The sequence below is a fragment of the Nilaparvata lugens genome, chromosome 1 (genome assembly GCF_014356525.2).
Source record: "Nilaparvata lugens isolate BPH chromosome 1, ASM1435652v1, whole genome shotgun sequence".
Lineage (NCBI taxonomy): Eukaryota > Metazoa > Arthropoda > Insecta > Hemiptera > Delphacidae > Nilaparvata > Nilaparvata lugens.
In genome coordinates, this window is record NC_052504.1 from 72,316,117 (window position 1) to 72,328,943 (window position 12,827).

Here is a 12,827-nt window from a genome sequence, read left to right on the forward strand (position 1 = left end):
CATTATTTTCTACTTGTAATATCTTGATATTAATTTATAACCAGACTGATAACATTGTTCTATCGCACATTTCTTCTTACACAATGAATGAAACCTGTCCCACATTTTCCACAATAAAACCTCTGCTTTTTTATCAAAAGCTAATTCCATGATTATTTAATTTTTCTTTTTAAAGTATGCAATATATAATTATAATTTCGGGCCCTAACCAGGGGCCCCCTAGACCAGGTAATTTTATTTTTTCAGAAAACCTATATTAACCTACATATTATCTGGGCCCTAGCCTGGGTCCCATAGGGACTCGGGCCCCCCGCGCCGCGGTGGCAGCGGGGGTGTACATTACGCCACTGAATTATCCTTAAAATGCAAAATTTCAAAAAACTTTGTATATACGTCGACGAAAAATATTAAAAAAGGAACCTGTCAAATTTAATGAAAATCTATTGCTGCGTTTCACCATAAATGCGGAACATATAAACATGAATAAAGAGAAATGTAATACCGTCGACTTGAATCTTAGACCTCACTTCGCTCGGTCAATTATAGTGGTTTCACTTTTTTTTCTCAATTCCAAAATGTTGGGTAAAGTTGTAGGTTGATACTGAAAAAAGTTGGGTCTACTGGAAGCCATTCCATGATAATGGTCACGTAGATCATATAGAAGATCCTCCTTCTACTGTATGTCACTGAGCTAAATCAGAGACAAGAAATATAATAATGCTCCTTTATCTATCCTTTCTCTTATCCTTTATCAAAAGAGTAGCCTAGTGTTCTATGCTTCTATGTGAGTTTGTGAAGTGACCATGATCATCATCATCATCATGGAATGTTGTTAAGCAAACAAGATTGCATCACAATCAAAACCAAAAACCTGATACTTCTTCAAGGTCTTTGATCAAAACCTAACATACAGAGTACCTGGTAACGGTCAGCTGTTTGCAACTGAGTATCAGCTCAAAGTAGGAGAACACTCTGCTTACTTCTCTGTGGTATCAGCTAATGATGAATCTTGTCTTGCGTGACGGCAAGATTCAATAATTTACATCGTAAAAAGTGACTCATTCACAATGTGAAAGGTAATGTTAGGGAGGTTTAGTTTTCATTCTTAAATCCGAATATATCATTCGAATTCTTAAATCACAGTGCTCTTGAACTTGAACCGTAATCACAAAGAACTAATTGGATGAAAACGTTATATGCACATGTGCTTTACGGTGCTGTGTTGGGATCAGTTGGCCTTGGTTCCATGACACGTGACTCCCCTTCCTTTTTATATCACTGTGTCCTTCGCTGTCACTCTCTCTCTAGTCTCTTTCTGTTTGGTTGTGACTGTCGAGTGGCCGGTTTGTTCTGTTCTCTGGTGAATAAACTTTCAAAAGGTTCGTAGATAAATTCTTTATTATCCTTTCTGAGCGTAACTAAATTAAAACATTTTTATCAAGTTATGTTTTTCAGGCATTTCATGTTGCTTAGGCTATGAAAACTTGATGTACCGGTTGATTATTCTGATGATTTAAACTACCTACTGTACTTCTCTTGATCAGCATGGATTTACTTCTGATACTTATATCAGTAAATTTAGCTATTAACTTATCTAGAAAGTTGATGCAAACATTCAATCATGAAGTAGGTCAACCCTCCAATTCCGGTATTCTTACAGTTTTGGTATTAAAATGTAAGTATGTTTATTGTCGAACGATTCTACCGGCATGACCTACACTTGACCTTCACATTTCTTGAAATTGACAGCTACCGTACTGTACCAAGGTACGGTACCAGTAACAAATTAATTGTCAAGTAGTTGACAAACTCATAAATTATGATCAGATTGGATCACCTTTCATTGATAAAATTATTTGGGTGGTGTAAATTTCACTACGGTACCTATTTTTAATATAGGTATACTGTAGGCATTCTAAAAATAAATTTGAAAAGTTAGACTATAACTTGCCCTTTAAGAATTCAAATTGTAGAATAAAATGTGGAATGATCACAACCCTTTAGGAAGTATTTTGTCACAATTCTTTCAATTCATTATCCTTAATTGGGCTGATAAAGTTCTTGATTACTTTAGTATAACTTAATTATCAAAGTTTTCAAATACAGGTATAAAAATCAGAAACCCATGACTAATCAATTGAAACTTTTAATGAGCAAATAAATACATTAGCCCACGATATTCCAATTAAAACTATATGGGAATTAAATATTCACATACAAATTCATATTGAATGTCCTAAACATTTTACCAATAGTGCGTGCAAACCTTAGTTTGCATCACAGAGCTGTATGGCCAATGTTATTTCAATAGAACAACAGGAGCACACGCGGTTGCCGTTTTTATTTTCATTCTATCTAAAAGGCCCTAAAACGCTCTCTTTTTACTCTTTCACTTGAACAATTATTTCGCAGGCTATCTGGATTCTGTGAAATCTGGCACCATGTATTCATAAGACTAAGTGCCGGTTGCACAACAGCCGGTTGAATTTTTAACCGTGATTAGTTCCACCAGAAATAATCAGAGAAGCCGTCTTTTCAAAAACGCCTTCTCTGATTGGTTCTCGTGAAATTAATCACGGTTAAAATTTAACCGACTGTTGTGCAATCGGACCTAAGGTTTGCACATACAGTAAGCTACTATAGTTTACTATAGGCCTAAGGGCTGGTTTCCGATCTCGGGATTTAGCCAAGTTCTATAGTGAGATACACGTTATAATGGCAGTGTTTGATTAGCAGTAGTATTGCTATCCTTGTCTATCATTCAACAAAGCGGATAGCGCTATCTCTTTCTCGCTTTCCTCTGTTGCCAGATTGTCTTTTAACAATGTAGAATTAATAATTAATTAGCAAAATATTTCATCTTAATTATGAAAGTATTGAAAAATATAATTTCTTGCTTAATAAAAGATAATTGATTATTTCAGACGAGAATGAACAGTTGGTATTTCATCAATAAACCTGTATCAGCTACCATCTATAAAAGATACCATCATTAACAAGCCAGAGGTTCGACAACGTTGTTCTGCTATCTTTCTTCACTGTCATTATAACGTGACCTCATTATAGACTTTATCTTTAAATAGCTGGAGTCAGAAAATTGGCTTTTCGAAACGGGGCGTAGTCGTAATTTTTATGATAATCTTTATTTTTCTCATTAGCTGGCCCGGCGAACTTCGTACCGCCAAATAATTTAATGCATCTCATTACAAACTAGCTGGATGCACACCTGAGGAGGCGCGATGCGCCATTTATTTATATAAATTTCTATAAAATTGGAAACGTTTTTCCTTGACGAATGAAACATTCCTAAATAATTCAAAATAGCTGAAACTTTACACTATTTTCTGTTTATTTTATGTTGTGTTGAAATTTCTAGTTTTTCAAAATTTAATAATTTAAACGTGGACTACGACTACGTCCCGTTTCGAAAAGCCAATTTTCAGCTGTTTAAAGATAAAGTCTAGAACTTGGCTAAATCCCGAGATCGGAAACCGGCCCTAAATGTTTCATTATAATTTAATAATTATTATGTTGATATTATAATCATTGTCAAAATTAGATTATCAAATAATAGTGCGCCAGCAAAACTTCCTTTTTTAAAATGAACGCCATTCAGTCAGCTGATATAGTAGTAGAGCAAATATTATAATCATTGTCAAAATTAGATTATCATCCGATTCTAGGCTTATTGTTAAATAACCTTCTGCATTTATCAACTAATATCAAATGAAATTTTATTCATCAAAATAATCATTTACAATATAGAGTAGTAATTAATTATTTATAACAGATACAACCTTTTTATACCGGGTGCGCTAGCGAAACTTCCTTTTTTAAAGTGAACGCCATTCAGTCAGCTGATATAGTAGTAGAGCAAATTTGGTCTCGTTAGAGAGATCAGATTATAAAGTTTTCTTCCCGACATTTTCATTCGTCATCATTCATTGGAACAATGAGAATCGTGCATTTGCCGTTGATACTTATTTTTCGAGCGGATGTTCTGTGATCACCATCCCAGCGCGCAATTCGAAATCGCTTTAATTAAGCCCCTTTGGCTACTGCCCCGGACCGGAAATCAATTGTTACGTAGGTCACTATGTTCAGAAGAACTGCCAGTGCAACAAGACGAAGAACTAAAGTTCCTCTGCCCATTATGTCACCATCCATACAAGATGGCAACTGTGCAGGAACATTCTGAACGTGACTTCAATTGAGGGAGCGCTTTCCAGGACGCCTCATCTCAATTAGGGGCGATTTGGAGTGGCCAGCCCGATCTCCCGATTTGAAACCTTGTGATTTTTTCTATAGAGGTTTTTAAAATCTCTTGTTTGATCGAACCGTCCAAGGACCCTACACGATTTGAAAACCAATATCAGGGAAGAAATTGCTAACATAACGCCTGCAATGCTGGCAGGAGTCATGACAAACGCCAAAAGTCGGTTTCCTCTGTGTATCTGTGTATGGAGAATGTGGGACGTCATCTACCTGATTTGATATTCAAAACTTTATTTATATGTATACATTACAAATGATAAATACAAACTTTCTGACCCATACAAAGAGTTTCATTTACTTAAAAAAATAGTTTTATTTACTTTGAAAAAAGGAAGTCTCGCTGCGGCACTCTGTGTATGGCTAGCCTATTGAAAGAAAGAAATTCTTGCTTCCGAATATTTCAAAATTTTATTATAGCTTATTTTTAGTGAATAAAATTATGATACACCCCACTATTATGATAAATGTATGTGGGATTATTAAAAGCGTTTTTTTATTTTGTATGATATTAAGGATTTTTAGTGGTAACAGGTAAAAAAATGTTAGAATCTAAAATGTAGCCCGGTTAGATTTTAAACATGATTAAATTCAACACCAATCAGAGAAGGTGTTTATAAAAAAAAGTTTAAAAAAGTGGCCTCGTTTATATATTTTTATGAATTAAAAACGCTTTAAAAATATACTGCATCATTACAGAAGAAATGAATGCAGTCAAACTGATAAAAACGTCAAATATTATCTTTGACGTACCGTATTGTTTGATCTCTACTGCGGCCTTGACTTATGGCTCTGACCCCAACCAACCTTCACCAATCAATTTTAGATAAATGATTAATATAATTCTAATAGGCTTTAAACATATTAATAAATTTGTAATTGAATTTTGAGATAATTAACAGAATTATTTGAAATGCGTTGGATTGTTTGATTATATTGAGGTACACAGTACAGTAATTTATTCATTTTAATACATATGTACTTAATAATTCCTGATTATAATTCTTCATTCAGATACCATGATTTTTTCATTAGGTATAGCTTACTTTTGCGTACAGATGTATTATTTGAACAGTATCTTCGAACCCTCAATTAATTAAAATAGTTCAATCCTGACATATATATTTAAATTACAAAATAAAAACTAACTTGATTCACTTATTAAAAACGTAGTTTCCATGAGTTTTACTTGTTATAGAATTGTACTTTAAAACTTAGCAATAATTATTTGAAAACTAAATAATATAAATTTAAGATGAAGATAATGAATAGGTAGCTTTTTATAGAAGAAATGGTGGTTAGTTACTATATTATAAATAAAATATTTGTAATATTTAGAAAATAAATTTCAAAGTGTACGCCAAAACTATGATCGAATAACTATAGAAGTTAATTGGATTATTGTTGTATGCTGTAGGTAGTATCACAGAAAGTTGGTTATCTTTACGAAGTAAATTAAAATCCTCATTTTTCATAATACTACTCTCAAGATTCATTTGTGTTAAGGTTTGTAAAAAGTTGTAACAGAAACGTTCCAAGTTTTTACTAAAGCCTACTAATACAGAAAGTGGAAGTGGCAATTTTCTTCATAAATGTAGGATTTCTCATTCATTTTTCCTATAAACCTCAATTATTTGTCATGCTTCAAAATAAATAGATTTTCCAAAATAATGTCATAAATGCAATTTATAAAATTTAGTCGAAAAACGTATATTGCAACACATTCGAAATTAGGTACTATGAAAAAACTGGATATAAAGAAATTTATTTGTTTTTATATGATTTTCTTCGAGTATATAGGCTACAATATATTATACAGTAGGTGCAGGTACGAATTCTTTGAATCTAGAGATTTGACTTCTGACCTTCGAGGTTTTACACCAAGTTTAAACTATATTTAATGTTAAACCATTGATTAGCCAAGGATAATAGTTCAAATACGTTTATAGCTTCCTTATTTGATTGATTGCATTTGGCACTGCATTCTTGGCTAAGTACTCCCGTGCTAGTTGAATGTCAGCTGGCAATTATGTCTTGGCTAAGATATTAAGTGCGTGTCTGTTAGTAAACATTTCATCTTGGATGATAAATTTCATTTCCAAAATAGAGGTTAAATTTTTAGTGAACAGAATTCTTCAGAGGTATAATGTAAGATTCTAGGATTCGAAATACTTGATATAGAATAGAATAACTGCCTTTATTTTTTCTAGAGAGCAAAGTTAGGGCGCAGCCAACCCTCTCTTACACTCAAATCTTTATTATATAAATGATATGATACTGTTACATAAACCTAAAAAATAATATTCCGTATTAGTTTAGTTAATTTATTACTTTAATTTTAGTTTTTTATTATAATTTTCTAGTACTTTAAGCAGTTAAATTAAATTTCATCATATGGGTTTTTCAAGTTTTGTTGCTTTTATACGTTCGATTCTACATTAATTTCATTATTCAATTAGAACAAAAAAGTAACATCTTTTTATTTACACAATTACAACATCAAATAAATTATTAAGTAAGTATAAACAAGATAAACCCAAATTTGATAATATAATAGTCTAAATGAGGTTTTGTAAACAATTTTTATAATAATCACGAGAAAAATTACGGTCTAAATATATATTGTACTAAAAATTTTCAATTTGGGTTAATCAGATAGGTAAAAGGTGAATCTCAATTATTTCGTATAATTTTATGTTAGGCCTATACAACTTTTAAATTAATTTTTCAAATAAGATAAAATTTTACTATTCATTGATTTAGGTAATGGTAGTGCATTTTTTATGTAATGATCCTTCTTCATATTATATATTTTTATTTTTGTTGTTCATTATGTTTATGATTATTAAAAATATATATGTATTAGTTTATTTTTATTTCTTTTGTCTAGAAACATGTCAAACATTGGAATCAACGGTTTCGGTCGTATTGGACGTCTGGTCCTTAGGGCTTCCTTGGAGCGTGGAGGCCAGGTAAAATTATTTTCAGAAAATTTCTAAAGCGATCTAAATCTACTTATCTCTTTCTTTACAAATGATTGTCTTCTAAGGAGGTTTCATTCGGATAGGTATTTCACATCAAATGGTATTTAATGTGCTGTTCATTTTTTAAATCATTTTTCATATTAGCTGGAAATAATAAAAATATAATAACTTTTTTTCTTCATTTGTTAATTCATGTAATATATAGGCTATTGTTTCCTTTCTAATAATTTAATAGATGAGCCATAATTATTAAAGAATTTTTGAAACAATTTTTTCTTCAATTTCAAACTACAGTAGCTAAATTTTATCCATAAAGAAGTAAAAGGAAGAAATATTTGTACCTATAAATAATCTGTAAATTACAAAATAATATTTTCTGATCATTATTTCTAGGGATTGATTGATTTTTTAGTCCTTTTACCCAATTTCAAACGTTTTGAAATTCATTTCTACTAAAGGAGAGTTTTTTGTCTCACAAAGTTGGTAGCCCTACTCATTCGGTAAACACACTGCCGTGCAGGTTGATATGATTAAATTTCGGAATGGATTCCAGTCGTCTTATGAACAGAATGTCTTTTACCATAGATCATGAATATGGTGGAAAGAGTCGAAGCGTGTAAAACTTCAATGGGTGTACATTTGGAGTATAATTTTTAATAAACTTCAGTTACTAAGAAATGAAATATTATACTATATCTTTTGTATATAACAACTATACGTTTATATAACAACTGAACTTCTGTTTTATGAATTAATTTAAAACTCTGTAACAGGACTAAAAATCGCATTCTGTTTGAACTTTCAGATTACCTCTTGTTGATATTTACTATTAAATGTATATTCTGTCTAGGTTGTTGCCATCAACGACCCATTCATTGGAGTGGACTACATGGTCTACTTGTTCAAGTATGACTCGACCCACGGACGCTTCAAGGGTGATGTGAAAGCCGAAGGAAACTGTTTGGTTGTCAACGGTACGTTCTTCATTTAAGACTCTCAATTGTGAATATGCGTCAATTTGTCAGCAGAGAATTGATCTGCAATTATTAAGAACTTCATAATCTATAATCTTGAATTCATTTTATAATTGACTTTTATTTCAATTCATGGCCTACTGTTTCCCTTATGAAAAAATGAACAGATAAAGCTCGATTGACACGACTCACGTCAGGGACATTACTAGCTTTAGTTTTTTATTATTATTTGGAGATTCTAATTGTTTCCAGGAATTCCAACTATGCAAGTCAACTTAGATACTAAATTTTCTTGACCGCCTTTTTAATATTGACCTATTTTTGTAGCAGAAATATACTTGACAATAATTTGAAAATTCTTAATCAATATTTACTGAATACAAAAGTTCTATCCGATAAAATTCAGACCAAACACAATAAATATATTTTAGAAGCACAAGACAAAGTTGGAATATAAATAAATACTGTATATAATAATCAGGCATGATGGTAATTTGGTTTGTAATTATGAGAAACTTCTTTAACTTACCATCATTCAATTACTCTCATTCATTTCTACTGTTGTTCTTTAAAATAAAATAACATTATTTCTGGTACATTTAAAATTAGAGTTTGAAGATACCTTTGGGTGAATTGGTCAAATACCTTTCATATTCACCCGTATGGTATTATCTATGAATGAATGAAGACACATTTGTTTACTGTTCCACTATCAATAAATTAACCAATTTATTCGCCTCCAATTATATACCAACTTCAAATCAAATCATTATTCATTATGACAAAAGCACATACAAATTCAAATAAATCACCTACTACATTGAAATACAATTTGAAAATACAATAAATTTTCTATTTGTCAGTAAAACGTCTTTCGATTTGTGCCTGTTGTGCCTTGTAAGTTAAATAATTGTACATTACTGAAATGAATAAATAAATTTGGAAAGGGTTTTACTTTTGAACTTTATCAAGTAAGGGTTAAGAGTAAGAACTAAAGTAAGCGTTTAACTTCATAGTATGTCATTTATATTGTGTGAAAATGGTAATAAATTTGATTTGATTTTGTAAAGGTTGAATTTGAAGGTTTTGAATATGATTCTACAGTTGAATGTTATTTAGCATTAAATCAGTGGATCAACTTATTTCAGTTATTATTCCATTTTATTTATCGCCCATACACACACACACACATCTTTCTTTCTCTCTTAAAAACTTCAGTGATATCTTGGTAAGAAATTTAGATGATAAAGTGAAAAAATAGTTGAAAATACTCAACAGTTTCTCACTTATTTTTACAAACTTAGCTATTTATATTGGAAATACAAGATACATAATGGATATTTGCAGGCAACAAGATCCAGGTGTTCAGCGAGCGAGACCCGAAGGCAATTCCATGGGGCAAGGCCGGCGCGCAATACATCGTGGAGTCGACCGGGGTGTTCACCACCGTCGAAAAGGCATCGGCCCATCTGGAGGGAGGCGCCAAGAAGGTGATCATTTCGGCGCCCAGCGCGGACGCACCCATGTTCGTGTGCGGCGTCAACCTCGACGCCTACGACCCCTCTTACAAGGTCATCTCCAACGCCTCGTGCACCACCAACTGCCTTGCACCCCTCGCCAAGGTCATCCACGACAACTTCGAAATTGTTGAAGGTCTCATGACCACCGTGCACGCCACCACCGCCACCCAGAAGACTGTCGACGGACCTTCTGGAAAGGTATTGCATATTAAATTCAATAATTGCCTTTATTTATTTATATTTCATAATACACAAATCAAATACATGATCAGAAAAATATATTGAGGACAGAGTTAGGACTCTAGGTCCTCTGCTCAGTACTATTATCACTTTTCTGCTATACATGGTTCAGTCACCAGAAAAAGATCGGCGTGAAATTTCAACCCTTTTCTCGTGATTGAATCACCCTTGCATATTATCTCTTGAAAAATTCAAAGAAAGCTCAAGTGACAGAAAAGTTCATAAACAATCATTGTTCATTTATAACTCATCCAAAGGAGAAGACAAGTTCATTGTATCGAAGCCCCTTGGTGTTACTTTTACTACTCTGAGTGTTGTGCACAAGTACGGAAATTTAAATAAATACTTTACAAGAAGGGATTCGTTTTATCAAGGGTTTACTGTAAAATATGATTTCACAGTTGAATGTTGTTCATCATTAAATCAGTGAATCAACTGATTTCAGTTATTATTCCATTTTATTTATCGGCATAAACATTCTATTTCACAGTATACACTGTCAATATGACAAGTCCATATTAGTAATATACAATAAATAATAGAGAGTAGACATTACATATTTTTTGTCTGCTCAGTCTAGTCAGTTTACACAATTATTATTTATAAAGCCAGGACCTTTACCTTGAGTTTGAAAAATATGATTTGTAATTCTATTTTTTTATTTTTATTTTTTTTAAAGATTGAATGAATTTTATGAAACAAGTGAATTGCAGAAAATTATATTTCTATAATATCAGGAACTATTTTCTGCCAAACATGAATGATATTTGTGTGATTGCATTGAAGCTGTGGCGCGACGGACGTGGAGCCCAGCAGAACATCATTCCGGCAGCGACCGGCGCCGCCAAGGCCGTCGGCAAGGTGATTCCCTCGCTGAACGGCAAGCTGACCGGAATGGCCTTCCGAGTGCCAGTGCCCAATGTGTCAGTGGTTGACCTGACCGTCAGACTGGGCAAGGACGCGTCCTACGACGACATCAAGGCCAAGGTGAAGGCCGCCGCCGACGGCCCCCTCAAGGGCATCCTCGGCTACACCGACGAGGAGGTCGTATCCTCGGACTTCATCGGCGACAACCACTCTTCCATCTTCGACGCGCAGGCCGGTATCTCTCTCAGCCCCAAGTTCGTCAAGCTCATCTCATGGTAAGTGATATTTCATTACTTAGTTATATAATAGAGAAAAGATAGCATAAGAAAGTATTCCATGGTATAGTTCGTTTGTTTTAAATTTCAAGCCAATTTTTTGTTAGCTAATGTTGATTACTGTCGACTTACTAATGTTTTGGCCAGGTTAGAGTGTAAAAACGGCACGGTATGAGAGACTACCAGCGTCACATAGGTTCACAAAAAACAACTACTAGGACTGTCGGCTCGAGTTAACATTGAAATTTGAAACATAAACGCCCTATACCATGGAATATCTTTTTATGCTATATTTTCTCTATGGTTATATACCACAGTCATTAAGTAGTGTTTTTCTTGCTTGAATATTGCAAGGTTACTTCAACATTTTCTATTTTGACTATTATGAAATTTATGATACTGAGTGAAATTTTATTTAGTTTTGTAATTTAATCTAGTTCGTAATTTATTCATTTTCTTACTCCCGTGGCTATTTATTTGCAAGTCTGCATTTGGCCACACCAAACAAAAAGCCTCCATGTATTTTAGATCTATCCTGAGCATCTGCTTCGGTAACTCCAAGCCTCTGCATACTGAACTTGACTTGTCATCATCTTTGTCTGGGTCTCCCACGAGGTCGCCTTTCTGGGGGTTGAGTGCCAACACTTTTTAGTTTGGACTATTCTCTTTACATTCCCAGCCATCATTATTCACTTCTTGGATAGGCTATCATAATTTCTAATACTTAGTTTTTATTTTTTGAAGTACAAATTGGACTCATAGAATATTCTTGAAAGTGTAAAGTTTAAAAATAGTAAGAGAGATAGTTTAGGGCTGAGCCTCTTGTCATCATTGTCAATATTTTTTGCCAGTATAATAAATAAATATCTCACTCTTCAATAGAATATAGAGTGTCAACAAACAACTACCGCATATCAAAAAAAATGTACTATGTTCAAATAAATATAATTATATCCAGCTACAGTGCAACTACCATATCCTATCTTATAGTACTACTTTTGTCTATCTGGTACCAGCAAAAAGTCAATGGTTTTTGGTATTAGCCCAACGTACCTCTTAAAAACGATCGAATTTATTCATGGCGTCTTAGATTCAATAATATTTATGAGAATTACACATTTTCTTCAGTCTGAATATGTAGTGACTTCCAGCTTATTTTATATTTTTGTCAATTTATTTTGCAGGTACGACAATGAGTTTGGTTACTCATCCCGTGTCATCGACCTCATCAAGTACATCCAAACCAAGGATTAAGCGGGCTATTTGGAGGAACAAGTCACGCCACCTTTTACCATCAGGCCTTCGACTTTATATAATTAGAAAACAGTCAATGTATTCTTCAAGATTATGTCTTTGATGTAACTAACAAAATTAAATTCCAGCAAATGAAAGCACTTTAAAATGAGATTAGAAACGGTTGAATATATTACAAAGTATTGATTAATACACCTAGAAGAATGTTTTTTCCATAAAAAATTGTTTGTAAACAATTTATTTTGTCTACTTTTATAATATTTATATCTGCAAATGAAACCATTATTACTGAAAATATGGTTGCACAGTTTCCTTGCTAGTTTCTACTTGGAAATAAATGCGTAACTTTAATAACGTCTTTTTCTTATTTCAAAGCATATCAACCCAATTCAATTAAGAACAGTGTTATGGAGCTATTAGTGGTTAAGAAGTGTCCATTAA

General features: G+C 33.0%; 1 protein-coding gene across 3 annotated transcripts; it reads left to right on the forward strand.

Moving 5' to 3' along the window:
• Positions 1-966: 966 nt before the first annotated feature.
• LOC111062628 (glyceraldehyde-3-phosphate dehydrogenase 2) lies at positions 967-12,740 on the forward strand. Of its 3 annotated transcripts, none has more exons than XM_039442364.1 (6): positions 967-1,379; positions 7,163-7,244; positions 8,107-8,230; positions 9,578-9,948; positions 10,777-11,132; positions 12,317-12,740. In XM_039442364.1, the coding sequence occupies exons 2-6, from the start codon at positions 7,167-7,169 to the stop codon at positions 12,384-12,386; spliced, it is 999 nt and encodes a 332-aa protein (XP_039298298.1). In that variant the 5' UTR covers positions 967-1,379; positions 7,163-7,166; the 3' UTR covers positions 12,387-12,740. The 3 variants fall into 3 exon arrangements, with proteins under 3 accessions (XP_039298298.1, XP_039298314.1, XP_039298306.1); XM_039442380.1 differs by having other exon boundaries at positions 1,283-1,675; XM_039442372.1 differs by lacking the exon at positions 967-1,379 and adding an exon at positions 2,930-3,006.
• The last annotated feature ends 87 nt before the right edge of the window (positions 12,741-12,827 follow it).

Coding starts and splice junctions, on each gene's coding strand:
- LOC111062628 (XM_039442364.1), top strand. CDS start 7,167: ATGTCAAACATTGGAATCAACGGTTTCGGTCGTATTGGACGTCTGGTC. Junction 7,245..8,106: donor CCTTGGAGCGTGGAGGCCAG/GTAAAATTATTT, acceptor TATTCTGTCTAG/GTTGTTGCCATCAACGACCC. Junction 11,133..12,316: donor TTCGTCAAGCTCATCTCATG/GTAAGTGATATT, acceptor TTTATTTTGCAG/GTACGACAATGAGTTTGGTT.